The sequence below is a fragment of the Euleptes europaea genome, chromosome 7 (assembly GCF_029931775.1).
Source record: "Euleptes europaea isolate rEulEur1 chromosome 7, rEulEur1.hap1, whole genome shotgun sequence".
NCBI lineage: Eukaryota > Metazoa > Chordata > Lepidosauria > Squamata > Sphaerodactylidae > Euleptes > Euleptes europaea.
This window is the reverse complement of record NC_079318.1, coordinates 6,335,941-6,353,206: the sequence shown is the minus strand read 5'-3', so window position 1 is coordinate 6,353,206 and position 17,266 is coordinate 6,335,941. Positions and strand designations below refer to the sequence as shown.

Here is a 17,266-nt window from a genome sequence, read left to right as displayed (position 1 = left end):
CACAAAATTTGTTTGCACATACCTTTGCCTCAAATTAATCCATGAGGTATTCAAGTGATCCATTATTTCCTTGACCTTTCTTGTGTCATCATCACTGTAGTCCTGAAGAAGCTTATTGGACAGATCATTGAAGGAGCTCATATTCGTGTCTCCTTTCTGTAGTTCTTGTATCAACTTCTAAAAAAACATTTTCAAAGTAATTAATACCCATGACAAAAAGATAGTGAACACACCAGAATGCACATGAAATCTAGAGGATTTCTCTAACTTGGGAAAACTCATCCTAATGCTCATGCCTGCGGGGAAATGGCTCAACATAAATGAAAATACAGATTTGTATTACTTTTTCCTATTTAACTTCTTAATTCTTCTTTTTTCTTAGCATGTATACCTTGTGTAGATTTTATCTCCCTCTCCCTCTCTCCCCCCCCCTCTCTCTCTCTGTGTGGTGGCCCCTTCTGCCTGGCCGCCACCTTGGTAAGGTGAAAAAAAGGTGCTGGTAGGCAGTACTGATGTGTGCTGCCACAAAAACAGCCCTCTTTTAAACTGAGATAAAATTCAGGCCACAGTATGGCCATCACAGAGATTGGGTAAGCTAGAACACTGTTCTGAGATTTGTGTGCCAGCCCTCTCTGCTCAGCGAGAGCGAGAGCGAGAGCGAGAGAGAGAGAGAGAGAGAGAGAGAGAGAGGACGTAGTAGGTTGAGGACAGGCATGCACAGAGCCACTGGAATGTATATGAAGGGACCCAAGCATGACATGACCTGCCATGGCAAGGGAGGGTGAGCAGACCAAGCACACCATGAATTGAGCTGCCACAGGTGGTGGGCCTGGACCCTGGGGTGCATGAACCCAGGTGCACTATGAGCAACCATACCTGAGCCAGGTGGGGGAAAGAATCCCAGTCACAGGAGAGTTGCCCGTTCTCTCCCTTCCTCACGTATGGAATAGGGGTAGGCCAAGTCTCTGCTGGCCCAGGCAGGAAAGGAGCTGCAACCACCACATGAGCTGAGTAGATGCGGCCCAGCAGTGGCGGAACACACAAAGGAAGAGGTCAGAAGGGTGGAATAAGTGGGAGAACAGCCTGCCAGTGGGGAAGTAGCTGATGGTCACCTACTGTTCCTACCTCTCTTTTGGGGGCATGGAAGGAGAAGGCCAGGTGGGTGAAGAGGCTGGGGGGGGGGGCAGGCAACAGGGCAAGTGCTGCCCTGTGAACCAGGTGGGCACAGAGCTTGTGTGTGTGTGTGTGTGTTAAGTGCCGTCAAGTCGCTTCCGACTCATGGCGACCCTATGAATGAAAGTCCTCCAAAATGTCCTATCTTTGACAGCCTTGCTCAGATCTTGCAAATTGAAGGCTGTGGCTTCCTTTATTGAGTCAATCCATCTCTTGTTGGGTCTTCCTCTTTTCCTGCTGCCCTCTACTTTTCCTAACATGACGGTCTTTTCCAGTGATTCTTGTCGTCTCATGACGTGACCAAAATACGACAGCCTCAGTTTAGTCATTTTAGCTTCTAGGGTCAGTTCAGGCTTGATTTGATCTATAACCCACTGATTTGTTTTTTTGGCAGTCCACGGAATCCGTAACACTCTCCTCCAACACCACATTTCAAAGGAATCTATTTTCTTCCTATCAGCTTTCTTCACTGTCCAGCTTTCACACCCATACATAGTAATAGGGAATATGATGGCATGAATTAATCTAGTCTTGGTGGCCAGAGTCACATCCTTACACTTCAAAATATTTTCTAGCTCCTTCATGGCTGCCCTTCCCAGTCTCAATCTCCTTCTAATTTCTTGGCTGCAGTCTCCCTTTTGGTTGATGGTGGAGCCAAGGAATAGAAAGTCTTGAACAATTTCAATTTCCTCATTGTCAACCTTAAAGTTGTGTAATTCTCCTGTAGTCATTACTTTTGTTTTCTTGATGTTCAGCTGCAGTCCTGCTTTGGCACTTTCTCTTTTAACTTTCAGCAATAGCTGTTTCAAATCTTCACTATTTTCTGCCAATAATGTAGTGTCATCAGCATATCTCAAATTATTAATGTTCCTCCCTCCAATTTTCACTCCACCTTCATCTAAATCTAATCCTGCTTTCCTAATTATATGTTCTGCATATAGATTGAAGAGATAGGGAGATAAAATACATCCTTGTCTGACACCTTTGCCAATTGGAAACCATTCCGTTTCTCCATATTCTGTTCTAACTGAGGCCTCTTGTCCAGAGTACAGGTTGCGCATCAAAACGATCAGATGTTGTGGCACACCCATTTCCTTTAAAACCAGCCATAGCTTTTCATGATCCACACAGTCAAAAGCTTTGCTGATTTTCTTCTGAAATTCTCTCGTACGCTCCAGTAACCAGCGTATATTTGCAATATGATCTCTAGTGCCTCTTCCTTTTCTGAAACCAGCTTGAACATCAGGCATTTCTCGTTCCATATATGGTAGCAGCCTTTGCTGTAAGATTTTGAGCATCACTTTACTTGCATGAGAAATTAATGCAATGGTCCGATAGTTGTTGCAATCTTTGATGTCTCCTTTCTTGGGAATTGGAATGTAAATGGATTATTTCCAGTCTGTGGGCCATTGTTTTGTTTTCCATATCTGTTGGCATATTCTTGTCAAGATTTTGATGGACTCCGTTTCTGTGGCTTGGAATAGCTCTATTGATATCCCATCTGTTCCTGGTGATTTGTTTCTCCCGATTGCTCTCAATGCAGCTTTCACTTCACTTTCTAAAACTGTAGGTTCTTCTTCAAAAGATTCTTCTTGGAAAGAATCTTTTATCCTTTCATCTCTTCTGTATAGTTCTTCAGTGTATTGTTCCCACCTTTTCTTTATTTTGTCCTGTTCAGTTAATGTATTTCCATGCTGATCTTTCAGCATGCCTAACCGTGCTTTAAATTTCCCTTTGATTTCTTGGATCTTGTGGAACAGATCTCTTGTTCTTCCTTTTTTGTTGTTCTCTTCTATTTCTTTACACTGGCTATTATAATAGGTCTCTTTGTCTCTACGTGCTAGTCGCTGGAACGTTGCACTTAGACTTTTGATTCTATTTCTGTCACCTTCTACTTTTGCTTCTCGTCTATCTCTGGCAATTTTAAGAGTTTCCTCAGACATCCATCGAGGTTTTTCTTTTCTTTTGGCTACAGGAATAGTCTTTGCACATTCTTCCTTGATAATATCTCTAGTTTCCACCCATAGTTCTTCAGGTTTACATTCACTTGAACTTAGTAATGCAAATCTGTTCCTTACATGGTCTTTAAACTCTTCCGGAATATTGCTTAGATTGTATTTTGGTGCTATGAATGTTTTGGTGTTTTTCTTAAGCTTTATCTTTATTTTTGATATTAGCAATTCATGATCTGTACCGCAGTCGGCTCCTGGTCTTGTTTTGGCCGAGAGAATAGAGCTTCTCCATCTTCTGCTTCCAATTATATAATCTATTTGATTTCTATACTGGCCGTCTGGTGATGTCCATGTATACAATCGTCTATTTGGTTGCCTGAAACATGTGTTTGCAATGAACAGATAGTTGTCTTCACAGAATTCTACGAGGCGTTCTCCTGCTTCATTCCGTGCTCCTAGCCCAAATCTGCCAACAACATTTGATTCTGCTTTGTTTCCTACTTTTGCGTTCCAATCACCTATGATTATCAGCATATCTTGTTTAGGTGTGTGATCAATTTCTTCCTGAACACTGGCATAAAAACTTTCAATTTCTTCCTCATCAGCATCTGTAGTTGGGGCATAAACTTGAAGGATGCTTATGTCGATAGGCTTTCCCTGAAGTCTGATTGATATTATTCGGTCAGACTTTGCATTATAGCTCCTGACTGCCTTTGCTACATCTTGCCTCACTATTAAAGCAACTCCGTTTCTTCTCTTTTTGTCATTCCCTGAATAAAACACTTTGTAATTTTCTGATTGAAAATGTCCTAATCCAGTCCACTTTAATTCACTTATTCCCAGGACTGAAATGTCCATACGTTCCATTTCTTGTTTAACAATTTCAAGCTTACCCTGATTCATGCTTCTCACATTCCATGTTCCTATTTTATCCGTCGAACAGCTTCGGACTTTCCTTTTGCATCTATTCATGTCAACCACTGAACGTCCTTTCGGCTTTAGTCCAATCGCATCATTAAGAACAGCGCTACTCGTACTTGTCCTCTGCTCTACCCCAGTAGCAGATTGAGTGCCATCCGACCTGGGGGTCCCATCTTCCAGCACTATATCTTTTTTCATTTTGGTTTGTCTCATCATAGGGTTTTCAAGGTAAAGGTTGGTCAGAAGTGGTTTACCAGTGCCTTCTTCTGCGCAGTACTAACCAGAGTTAGCCATAGTGGCACTGCCGTTGTCTACGAAAGATCTTCCGCCAGTGTCACCTTCCACTACTGCTGCTGCCCAGTAGCTAACCTTCAGGGATTCCTCTACCCCCATCCCCATTGGAACTGCCTGTTCTCTTCTGCGGATGTGGCCATTGATCCCTTAAGGGGGTGGATGCATCTTCGTCTGGTGTCTCAGCTGTGACCATTCCGTCTTGAGTGACTCTGCTAGGAGTTTAGTCTCTTGATAGAGTCTAAACCCCTTACGGTATTGCTCTCAGCTTCCCTGACACTCACAAACCCCCTCACCACGTTAAGATGTGCATCCAGAAGGGGAGCTTGGTGGAGATAAATGGCACCTTCTATCTCACCAGTTACAGAATCATTATGATTACTACAAAGCCACCAGTCGGATTTAGCAGGGTGCTTTGTGCTCAGGAGTGAGGTGCCAACTGACCAGAAAAAAGGATCTAATCTTGCTTGCATTTTTCATGTATTTCATTGTACTTTTCACCTAGAAACAGGTGAAGCTTTGTATATTGTTGAGATAAACAGTGTCACCTAATTTTTGTAAAGTGGCTGTTCAGGGTACAGGACCAGAGCCTGGTTAAAAAAAAAAAAGTTGGCAACCCTACATGGAAATGCATCAGGTTAGAACATAATGAAGATTTGAAATGTTCTATAAAAAGGTAATTTATTATATTTTAATCTCTTAATTTCTTATATAGGAATAGGAGTACTGGCACTTAAAAAAAGAACTGATTTAAACAGTCATAATTAATAAGCAGATTCACCTTCATGCTTGGGGGGGGGGGGTGAAGGACAGTTTTTTCCCCCAAAATAAATGATAGGTACAATGTATGTTACCCTGAATTATATCATTCATTATACGTGGCCATGTATAATAAGCAAAGGAATAAAATGTAGCATTTCTGACATTTATTAGCTGTAAATTTATTATTATCATGTAAAGTTTTATTGTCCCTGATAAATAGTCATTTTATGTCTAATAAAGACAGGCTAGAAACATGAAACAAGCATAAAGCTGGAATTAGGGATATAAAGAAATCCAAGTAACATTAGTGTAAGACAGCAAATTTAAATGGAATGTGCTTCCAATACCTTAAAGGGACCGATTTTGTTAAAAAGAACTATCTATAGCATTGAAGGGGGAAATGTTTATGTGGCACAGATTCTAGCTTTATTAAGAAGCGGTGTTTCATTAGTCTCATAAAAGTCCTAGCTGAGCTTTTAACGTTAGGCAACCAACCAATCCTCCCTCTTTTGAAGTCATTTCTTCAGATCTTAGGAATGCGAGAGAGTTTTCCCCCACTGGTCAACTGATTCACCAGAGATGTGGACATAAAAATAGGAAGTATGGGTTATGACAACACCAAATAAGATGACCAAGTGAACTTTGGGGTTGATATATTTACTTGTCATCACAGAATAAATAACCATCAAAGAAGGGGGGCATATAAAGTTAGCAAAATAATTTCCAAACACTTACTGTAGAAGTCCTGAGGAACTGATATGCTTTGACTAGGCATAATCACAAAGATCAGTTTATGCTCCATAAATTCAAGAATTAACCTTCTAGCATAATGGGCACTACAGAGTTATGGATCTTTCATGACTTACAAGTAAAAAAAGAAGGTAATCACTTTGAACAAGGACTGAATGGCAAGCACAATGCTGCTTTCATTCTGCAAATGCTGTTCATAAGCCGATACTACATGGGGTTGCATTACCTTCACCTGGAAAATTCCCTTTATGTGACAATAAGCACTTCTAAAAGGGAGTCTCATAGCACATGAGGGTAGAGAAAGGAAGTTATGGACCGCCTGTCACAGACAACGTAATGCTTCAATGTGGGATAGAGAATTAATGAAATGGCTCTGAATATCTCTAGAATATTTCTTCAGCTAATGATGACTTTGAAATTTATAACCATCATTCATTCTGGTGATTCATAACGGAGTTCCTATTTAAATTACTTTTAAGTAACAGTGATTCAACTAATATATCTGTGGCAAGTGTCTAACTTTTTTTAAATAATTTTTTTATTATTTTCACAATTTTATACTGATAGGTAACTTTTCAGCAACATATTCATTTCAAATATAAGATAAAGAAAAATTTAACATCATTGTTGAAAAGCATTTCATCCATTAATAAAATGATAATAAAATAAAAGACTTCCCCCTCAACTTCCTTCACCTTGCTATAAATTTATATACTCTTTTGTATTGAAATTCTAATCCAAAAATATACATCCAACTTAAAACTAAATTAATTCTCAATTGTCTGGGTCATTACAGTTGTTACATATTAGTTGTTAATTTAATATATAATAAAAGAAAAAAAGTTTTTACAAAAAGCTTCCTTAAGCAAAAGGATTAGATCAATAATAACAACATTCACTAGTTATCATTTAATTTCTTATTTAACCCTCCGTATCTCTCTATCACCCATAAACTGCATGCTTCCTTTTAACTTTATTCTTGTTATGAGTTTTGGTTTTCCCAACACTTCTGTTATTTTTAGGATCCAGTCTTTTTTGTTCGTGTGTCAAGGCCAACTTCTTTCCTTCCTCTTGTTCTTGTTGTTGGTCAGGGTGAAGGCCAACTAGATCTTTTTCATGGTTTTCCAAAAAAAATTTTACATCCTCCTGTGAAATGATAGTAAATTTGATCTTTTTGAAGGTAAAAATAAATCCCTGTGGAAAGATCCAACAAAATCTTATTCCATTCTTCTTCAATGTCCCAGTAAAATCTTTGTAGATGTTTCTCTTCATCATCAAATGTTGTGGAATGTCCTTGAGAATTATAAATGGATTTCCTTTCACGGACAAAGGGTTGTCATAGAAAGTTTGCATAATATAATCCTTCATCCTGATGTCAGAGAAGGAAATCATAATATCCCTGGCCTTTGTAGTAGGTAAAGAGATTCTGGTAGGTAAAGGAATTCTATATATTTTATTTATTGCATAGTCCAGATCTTGTTCATTTATCTGAATCAGGTTAGCCAATGATTTTATAATGGTAGTTCTGGAACCTCCCAATTCTTCTGGAAAGTTGCAAAGGCGAACATTTGATTGTCTTAGCTTCATCTCCACTATAGCCAGCTGGTCTGTAACAATTTCCTGTTGGGAGTGAATAGCTTGGACTTGTTTATCTTGATTTATCTGTTTATTTTTGATATCTTTCTGTTCTTCAACTGCCTTTTTAATTGATATGTCCATTTTCCCCATATCGGTTTTTATTGTAGAAAGTTGTGATTTCATGTTTTTAAGATCACTAGTCAATATGTCCAATTTCTGACTGGACTGGTTAGTGGTTTGAGTCAAATTAGTCAATATGCTGGTTAACTGGGCCAGTTGCTGAGATACTTTCTTATATTGTTTGGTGAAGATATCAGTGTGTTTTAATAGCAATTCCTATATGTCCTTGTCAACCTTCTCCATATTTATTTCTGAGGTTAATTCCAAACAATCACCAGTGTGAAGGGTGTGTTGTAAGTGTGCTGGCAGGAGCCAAGACCTGTAACAGTTTTCACTTCGTCAGTTTTATAGTTTCCCCGAGGTTAAATGGCTGCAGATTCTTTTCTTCATTGTAAAACAATTAGTGTGAAAGATTTATGGCACTCTAGCTCAGCTGTAAAAGGGGGAGTAATGAAGTTGTTTTCGCGGATCTTCCTTCGTCTCCTCTCGATAGATTCCAAGTAATAGGAATGCTTTAATTGATGCACAACGGAGGTGCAAGTCTGATCCTACGAATTCCTGTGACGCTTGGTAGAGCAGTGAGAGTATTTCCTTGCTGTCTTCCGTTTCGCAAGACAAGTCTTTCAAGTAGGAATGTGGCAGGAAGGACGTCTTAGATCGGAAGCACATCAGCTCCAAAGGAATTTATCCCGTTCGCTCCCACCCCTTTTAACACCTCGGCATCTGATTGGTAGCTAGAGTGTCTTTCAAACATCCCGTTTGTTTTGTCTAAGTAAAGATCAGATAGATAAGGCTCCTGCCGTTTAACTATAGTCTTTTTAAAGCTTCAAAGTCGCTTATATACTGGGTGGAGAGGTGCAGATTGCAGTAATGATTATATCAATCTTTCAAGTCATAGGAATCAAGGTAAAACCAAAAGAGTTCTTGTGACTTACTCAGGTTTTGGATGTTGAGGGTTTCATTGCAATAAAGTTGTTCCGTGGTGTTGATAGATAAAGGAGGTTGAGGCCTCAAGCCAAGAAGCCGTTCATGGCGATGGTAATCCTCTCAAATGCCCGTGGGACAACATCCATATCTCCAGGAGGCTTATAAGCACTCTCAGAGGGTATGGGAGTCAGACCACCCTTCGTGGCTGCAGAGGAAATCCTGCTCCCCAGTTCCCTAATTAGAGCTGGGGTGGGGTGTTGATTTTCACCCCTATTTGAACATTTCTTGGAGCCTCTCAGGGAGAGAATTCCTGAGAGACATCTTGCCTCAAGCCAGCGCTGTACCGGAAGCCCGCAAGTGTCTAAGTTTTTGTGACCGATTTTTTTAATCTTCATGCTTAGTTTCACAGAATCTTGGGCTCTTCTATAGCACACCAGAATACAAAAGTTATAGCTTGTTTTATAGTGTTGGGTTGGCTAGTGTTAGAGAAACTTGCCTCAGTGAAACAAGTTGGATGAAATGCTCTCGAGAACACACCACAGTTCTGACAGTTGTTTGATTCTTATTATGTGTAATGAAACATTCTTATGATCAAAGCCTACATTGCCAATATTTATTCCTACAACATAACTTTTTGTATGATCCTAATAATAATATCCTATGATATTATGACAAGCAAAACACACATGATAATTTGGAATTAACATTTTCTGTGAGAAGATTGAAAATTTATTAATGTGAATACTTGGGAAAATGTACTAAACAATAAGTGTTGCCGAAGAACCAGTTACTTTTGAGAATGTGAGGAGAGTAAAACCCTTTTCAGAAGAAACACATCATATATGTTTTGTCGGAAAAAGCCAATTCAAAAGGCAAGTAACAGATTGGTACTCACAAAATCAAATGCACCATACCCACAGAACAGCAAGACGAAGGGTTCTAGCTATGCTCATTTTCTATGTGCAGGAAGTTTTATGAAGATATAACCTCCTTAAGATTTTGACAAGATACCAGGAGGGCTGTATCACATTTTTTCCCTACATACATGAAAGCTCGGAGACTGAGGGAAAAAATTAAGCTACATTTGCAAACTTGACATCCTGAAGTTAAATTAGATAGCATGTTTGAACTTACTTTGTTTTCAGAAATCTGTTTGATAAGCACCTCTTTAGGAGACTGCAAAAGGGCATGCAGATAGATCTCGTACTTTCCAATCAGCTTCTCCATTTCTTGCTTCTGGGCATCCCACTTCATGCTGTCAGAAAGCATGCATCTTAACTGCTGTTGGCGTACTTCCACCCCATGCTGAGTACTGTCCCACTGAGTCTTAAGCTTCTCCACTGCAAGAGACAAAGAAGAAACATAAATATATATATGAGAATGCTGTTATACTCGAGAAACACTCAAATAAAATCACTTAACTAAGTCCTGAATTCTTGATGTGGTGTTATATACAAACAACTCTCATTTATATACCTATTCACTAAATGGTACTGAGAACAGAGCCCTAACCTTAGTCTCATTTTTCCTATCTTATACACACACACAATATACCTCTTGAAAAAATACAAAGAAATTATATTTGTACAAATAAACAGCTGAAACGATGAAATGCAAATGTCTTTAATCTATTTAAACCAAGACTCTACAAACATTACTCTGTATTCCATGGATGATATGGAACACTAACTTTCTTTACCTCCTTTAATCTAGTGGTTTGACTGTCACCATTCTAAGCATGCCTATGGATAAATCAACATTAATGATCATGAGTGCAGAACTAAGGGTTATTATAAAAGAACACATGTGAAATCTTGCATTTGTGACAAGAGTGTTTCAAATAATTCTTTTCACATTTTCAGCTAGTATGTTTCAATGCTACTCTTTTCCCCACACAATGTTGTCAGCTAACTAATATTTTATTAGTTCATACCCTACCAGAAAATATTTTTGTTAGTCTTTAAAGTGCTACTGGACTCTTGCCCTTTTCTACTACTGCAGACAGACTAACACGGCTACCCACTGTGTAATATTTTATTAGTTGGACCAGTACATCTGTATACCCGCAGGCATCTAAAAATCTAGCAAGCAGGCACAGCCTGAAATTATTTTTGTTATTCAACCCAACATATTCTACACCCTCAAGTTTCAATATCAGAATGGCACTTCCTCTGATCTACCAAGGTCCAGCTACAATTGGTCAGATTGAGGACCACACAAGCTCTGGTCCCTGACTATCCAGTGACTGTTGAAAACACAAATCTGTCAGTCCACCTTCTCATACAAATTTCAGAATTACTTTAACCTCCTTCTCCACATACTTCTCTTAAACAGAAACATACATTTTTCTGTGATTGCTGTCCTAATGTCAAAACTTGAGGTTTTGTTTTTCAAATTCTGAGCCAAGGTAAAGACAGAATCCAGCTGGGGATGGCGCTGTTCTAAATCTTCTTTTGTTATCTGTAAAGATTAAAAGGTGCTACTGTTACAAAAATGAGAATATAAACATTTGATTTTTTGAAGAATACCCAACTATAATATATTTACCTTTCTCTTTCTCTAAGCAACTTGAGAGGGAAAAAACATATTCTCCATTTCTTCTTTTCATCTTCATTACCCATCTGTGAGATAAGCTAGGCTGAAAAAGTGTGACTGGCCTAAGGTCACCCAGTCAGTTTCAAGAAGGGTGGGGGGATTCTGGTCTTTGACCATAATAAAGTATTTGATTTCATTTGAAGAGTGGGGATTTGAGCATGGATCTTTCCATGCCTAGCTCCAGGGACATTATACAGTAAAATACGGGTTCAGCCAGTTTCAGTGTGTGTTTTTTTGGGGGGGGCGGGGGGGTTAACTCTCCAGTTCCGTTTTATACCTTAACTTTGAAAAGTGGTTTATTAAATGGTTCAGACACTTTGAACCAGTTTAGGTTGAATGAAAAAATAATATCTCACTCCCCAGCCTGCCAGCTAAGATCATCCTTACAAGCCCTACTTTCTGTGCCCCCACCTTCAGAGGTGAGGGATGTGGCAACCAGGGGCGGGGCTTTTCCTGCAGTAGCACCTCCTAGGGTTGCCGACCTACAGGCGGAGGGTCTGGAGTTCTCCTGAAATTATCACCAAACCACAGAAATCAATTCCCCTGGAGAAAACCGCAGCTTCTGCAAATATAGAGTGGTTTATATTTATCTCAAACAAACTGAAAATCCTGGGAATAGACGTAGATAATCTATTGATGCTGGACAGTCAAACCATTTTCCGATAAATTAAACAAAGACTGGTTCTCGTAGGTTATCCGGGCTGTGTAACCGTGGTCTTGGTATTTTCTTTCCTGACGTTTCGCCAGCAGCTGTGGCCGGCATCTTCAGAGGTGTAACACTGAAGGACAGTGTCTCTCAGTGTCAAGTGTGTAGGAAGAGTAATATATAGTCAGAAAAGGGGTTGGGTTTGAGCTGAATCATTGTCCTACAAAAAGTAACAAAGGTAATGTGCTAACCATTGTCCTGTAAGTATCAAGATAATGTGCTAATGAGGGTGTGGTATGTTAATATGGACCTACTGTATCCTGAAGTGATCTGTTAATGTGTGAAATCCAAAGCTAATCTGCATGGCTATTGTTGACTGTAGTCTTTGTTAGTCTGGAGGTTTTCAAGACAGGAAGCCAAGCCTTATTCATTCTTAAACTCTCTTCTTTTCTGTTAAAATTGTGCTGATGTTTATGAATTTCAATGGCTTCTCTGTGCAATCTGACAAAATAGTTGGTAGAATTGTCCAGTCTTTCAGTGTCTTGGAATAAGACTCTGACCGTGAAAGCCTTCGACAATATTTTAAACAAAGACTGTTTGACCATGAAAGACAAAAATTTTTTACCCGCAATGCCTCCATCTTGTTCCCCATCCAAATTAGGTCTATCTTCCAATTTTGGTTTGCTCCAGGGTTATTTCTACTCTTTAAGTGATCCCTCCCTTCGTAGGGCTTTTACGCTAGCAAGACTAAATGCTTTCCCGTCGGAGGTCTTATTTGGGAGATTTAATAATACCCCCTTGGCAAGGAGAATTTGCTGTTGCGGCATGAATCAGATAGATTCCATTCATCATATTTTATTGGAGTGTGAAATGTTAGTCGATTTACGCACCAAACCTTTAATGCCGTTAATTGTAAACAGGAACTCTTCTCCTCGTTCCCTTTTTAGATTCCTAATGAATGGTTACGATTCAGAAATTACAGAAACAGTAGCCATGTTTTTGAAGTATGCCTCAATGATTAAGATCAAATCAAAAATACAATTTGTCTATTTTAGATACCTGTTTTATATGTATTCCAAATTCATCTTATTTCGGCATACTCCATTTTATCTATGTCTATTGATACTTATTATCTGATTAACCATGGAATGTCCTGAATGACTCACTATGCCAATAAAGGTTTTGAATTGAATTGAACTGCAGCTTCTGAGGGTAGAACCTGTGGCAACACCTCCATGATGAACTCCCTCCCCTCCCTCTCCCTCCACCCTCCTCAGGCTCTGCCCACAAATCTCCAGGATCTTTCCTACCCAGAGCTGGCAACCCTACATCTCACCTACGGAATGCCCTTCTCCTTGAGGCTCACCTAGCAACAGTGGTACGGTTGCGTCAGAATTTCAAATGTGCCCACAGGCTCAAAAAGGTTGGTGACACCTAACCTAGGATATCAAGCCATCTAATCCAACCTACTTGTTTGAAATATTTTTTTCTTCTGCCTTTTCCCATTTTCGCATGCCATTAACATCCTATAAAGTAGAATTCTTAATGGATGAAATTCTAAACACCTGTAAGACTTCCATTTCTATAGAATCTATTCTATTGAAACATAATTTCCATATAAGAAAACTTCTTTCATGTGGAAACTGACTGAGACAGAAATCTCCATAATGAAAGATAATTCCATTAGAGATACAAAAAGTTATATGTCCAGTGACAGACAGCTGAAAAGATTATTGAAATTGCTATCATGAAATTGCACTACAAATATTATTGAAGTGGTATGTTGGGAAATTAAGGTGACTGTATTGTGCTTTTTAAAATAAAGCCTTTCCTAAAGCTATTAGTTACTTATTTTCTCCACTTTTTCTACATTGCTAATATCACAGATAGCCCCAGACTAGCCTGATCTCCTCAGATCTCAGAAGCTAAGCAGGGTCAACCCTGGCTAGTATTTGGATAGGAGACCTCCAAGGAATGCCAGGGTCGTGGCGCAAAGGCAGGCAATGGCAAACCACCTCTGGACATCTCTTGCCTTGAAAACCCCACCAGGAGTCACCATAAGTCAGCTGTGACTTGAAGGCAAACTATATATATATCACAAAGAAATTGTCCATATAAATGTGTAACCACTTTCCTGTTCACTTAAATTACCACAATTTTAAATGTCAACACAGATATTCATACACCTCTTTAAACTCAATCGCAGGATGCCTAGGGCTGGATTGCAATGATTAATAGCTATTGTGCAGGGCAATTAACCTATATTAACTGGATTTCATTATTTTAACTTGAATGCACTGAAACTCTTTTGTAGACGATGATCATTGTTCAAGAAGGTGAACTTGTTATGGCATACAATATGCTAGGACACCGCAGCAAACGCACACATATAAAACACACCTAGAAGTTACTTTAAAAATCAGAGGTGGCTTTAAAATGAGACAACCCTGGGGCTTTACAGGGCAGAACACAGTATTCCAAATCAGTTTTTTTTTCCAGAAAAAAATCTACTTACAATGAATATTATTAGAAACTACAAGAGAACTTCTTTCCACCAACTGAAAGCAAGGACAACATAACACATTCTTGAGAATTCAAAACAGAAGCACTTCACAACAACACGTACTTTCATGCGTGCAATAGTCCGATTGATTTCTTCAGCGTTTCCCACAGTAACTATGTTGGACTTCAGCATCTGGTCTATCAATGCCAGCCAGTCAGCCAGTTCTGTTGTAGTTTTGTCCAGATCAGCAGGTGCAGAGGTTTCCTGCTGTGTTTGAGCGACACTTTCAGAAGCAGAGGACACCAGCACCATCTTTTGGAGAAGAGGGTAACCTAAATCAATACAACATAATTTGCCCCGTATAGATTAGAATACATTTCCAGTAGGAAAGGATTTTTTGCAACTTTTATAATTTTAAGAATGCCCTCTGAACCTTCCTCTATCCCCATCTCAATGGCTAAATATCCTAAAGGCTTCAGTTCCAAAAGTGTTAAATATCTCCATTACTTAAGCAGCTTAGAATCATTTAAATACTGAGCAGGCAAAAACTACACATCATTTAATTATCATCCAGGGAAAACAGTGTCAACCTACGTCTGCTTCTAGTTCACTAGCCTACTGAGGAAGAAAATAATTCAAAAATTGGTTGGCGGGCAGAAAATACCACTGAAAGCATCAGCTGTTAATTCCTTGAATAACACAAGTGAAGAAATACATTAATATAGAACTTCTAAAGAATAACACAAGAGCAACTGCTTTTTATTCATTCTGAAGCCTTCAATGACTTTTTTTTAAGAACAAACTATCACAAGTCCCATTTCTTTAAGTACATCTGGGCACACAGCCTTAATTACTCAGAATCATGTCCTTCTAACAGAAAAGGCATCTTATGTATTTTTCCACTTCATGATCAAAGTAACTTTCATCACAGATTTCTCTTTTTACAAAGCCCTAAGATGTCACAAAAATATTTAACATCTCTCCCAGAGAAACACATTTGTTTCGAGCTCACCAGGAGTCTTTGTCTGTGGCGTAAGATAAGGCTTATGAACATATGCCTCTAGTTCTCTCACTCTGTTGGGTGCTTCTCTGGACACCTAAGTGGAAAATAAATTAAAAACATTTTCAAGCCAAGAACAGAGGATAACATCATTATGGAGTCAAAGCGAAATACATTGTTACTATATAGGCAGCCCCTTTTCAGCCCATCATATTGACCCCCTCAGCAAGAAGCCTAGAGATAAAGGACTGCATTCGGTTCCAGAATTGTTCTGGGTTTAGTTTGCATGTGTGGAATTGCCTGCCTGAATCTGTACATGAATCATCTACCTATTTAAAGCCATCAAATAAAATGGAGTACAAAGAAAAGACTGCTACACCAAAGCCAACAATTTCCACAAGAGTTGCCCAGGACACATACGCAACAACCAATATACATGTACATGCTCTTCCCAAAGTTGTGTAGTTAAGATTGAAGTCCTGAGGACACATAGTGTATCAATAACAGACTATGAGTGTCTATGAGGGAAGGTGAAGAACCTCAGGTTTTAGGGTAGTATTTTCATCAATCCGTCCTATAAATAATAGTAAAATACAAAGAAAAGAAAGAAAGGTTCAGATGAATGAATGGCGACATTGAGAGTGAAGTCAAGAGAGGTTTGGTTTCTGCAATCACAGCCAAAGCTTTTCTTTTCCTTTTTTTAATGAAGGACTACTGGAGAGAGATGGGCTGCACCTCATGGGGAAAGGGATGAATTTGTTTGGCAGGAAATTGGCAAACCTGATCAAGAGGAAACTGAATTCTGTGGGCAATGGAGACAGAAAGCCCAAAGGTAAGTTCTAAAAATACGGACTTGGGACCAACCAAAGGAACTGGGGAAGTTGAGGGAGCACCCAAAAGACCTACAATAAAATAAAGCAATTGTAAAGGGTCATTGCTCAAAATGGGTGCAACTAAGATTTACAAATTTCAGATACAAACTCAGACTACAACAGATGTAGTGGAATGGGCATTTTATATCTGATACTTCCAAATCAGAGACTGTATTTTTATAACAATTATCATAAACTGTAAGACAACTTTTTGCTATACCATACACATTTATTATAACATTTACATTCTTCACTATCAGCAAACATAGTGTTTGATGAAGTGATGTGAGCTACTGCTAATTCTGATTAAAGACAATCCACAGACATATATAGGTGGCTATTGAAGAGGGCAGGCCAATTCAATCCTTTCATAAATCTTATCAAAACAGGATAAATAGGATTCTATCATGGGACTAAAAAGTAATCCATTATTTAAAAAAATACAAATGAAGAGATTACTGGTTAGCATTGAAAGAACACAGAAGGAAAGGAGATAGGAAAACTGCAGTCACTTTAAAGGCAGTGTGAGCACCGTGGTGTGAAATGATAGGAGACGCGAAGCCTCCAATTAAAATTTCTTCTCTGAGCTCACTAGGTAGCCTTCTGCCTCAGGGCCATCTCTTACTCCAATCACAATATCAGGATAATAATGGATTGCGTTGCACTGTGTATGTGAAAGAGTTGAACACTTTGGAAAAGTGCAACTTTAACATTATATACTTAAATGAGGGATACAACTATGAGGAAATGCATTAATACTGTGTGCATACTACCTCCGGAATATTTTGATACATGCTTGAAAATAATACTTATTAAAAGAACTTAGTAGCCACTGCTCCACTCTTAATAAACTCACAATCAATTCTAAAGGGCACTGCTTACACATGATGTTCACCATGCAATGTAGCAGTCAAAGCATCAACTAATCAACACTACCACACAACCAGTGGTTTTCAATGGAAGCCATTCACACATTAAATAGCAACAGCATTCACACTGTGTGATACGATACCCTTCAACCCCAGTAAAAATGTTCCGTAAATGGCAAAGCAGCAGAGTAGCATATCAGGGGCAAGCTTAAGCATTGTCCCTGCTATGCTAGTTTTCAAGATATTTTTTCTAAAGGGCCTGGATGGGAGAAAATTGAGAGCTCTATGACGACTACTCTTAGTTTTC

The 17,266-nt window shown here is 38.9% G+C and overlaps 1 protein-coding gene across 2 annotated transcripts in view; it reads right to left on the bottom strand.

Annotated features, from left to right (window-relative positions):
- UTRN (utrophin) overlaps positions 1-17,266 on the bottom strand; it is a 760,310-nt gene that overhangs the window by 440,972 nt on the left and 302,072 nt on the right. The window contains exons 46-50 of one of the 2 annotated variants that reach the window (XM_056853742.1): positions 15,231-15,315; positions 14,342-14,550; positions 10,817-10,934; positions 9,609-9,814; positions 23-177 (exon numbers count right to left, since the gene is read on the bottom strand). In XM_056853742.1, coding sequence (XP_056709720.1) covers positions 23-177; positions 9,609-9,814; positions 10,817-10,934; positions 14,342-14,550; positions 15,231-15,315 — 773 coding nt within the window. The remainder of the gene's footprint in view (positions 1-22; positions 178-9,608; positions 9,815-10,816; positions 10,935-14,341; positions 14,551-15,230; positions 15,316-17,266) is intronic. The other variant, XM_056853743.1, reaches the window with a different exon arrangement.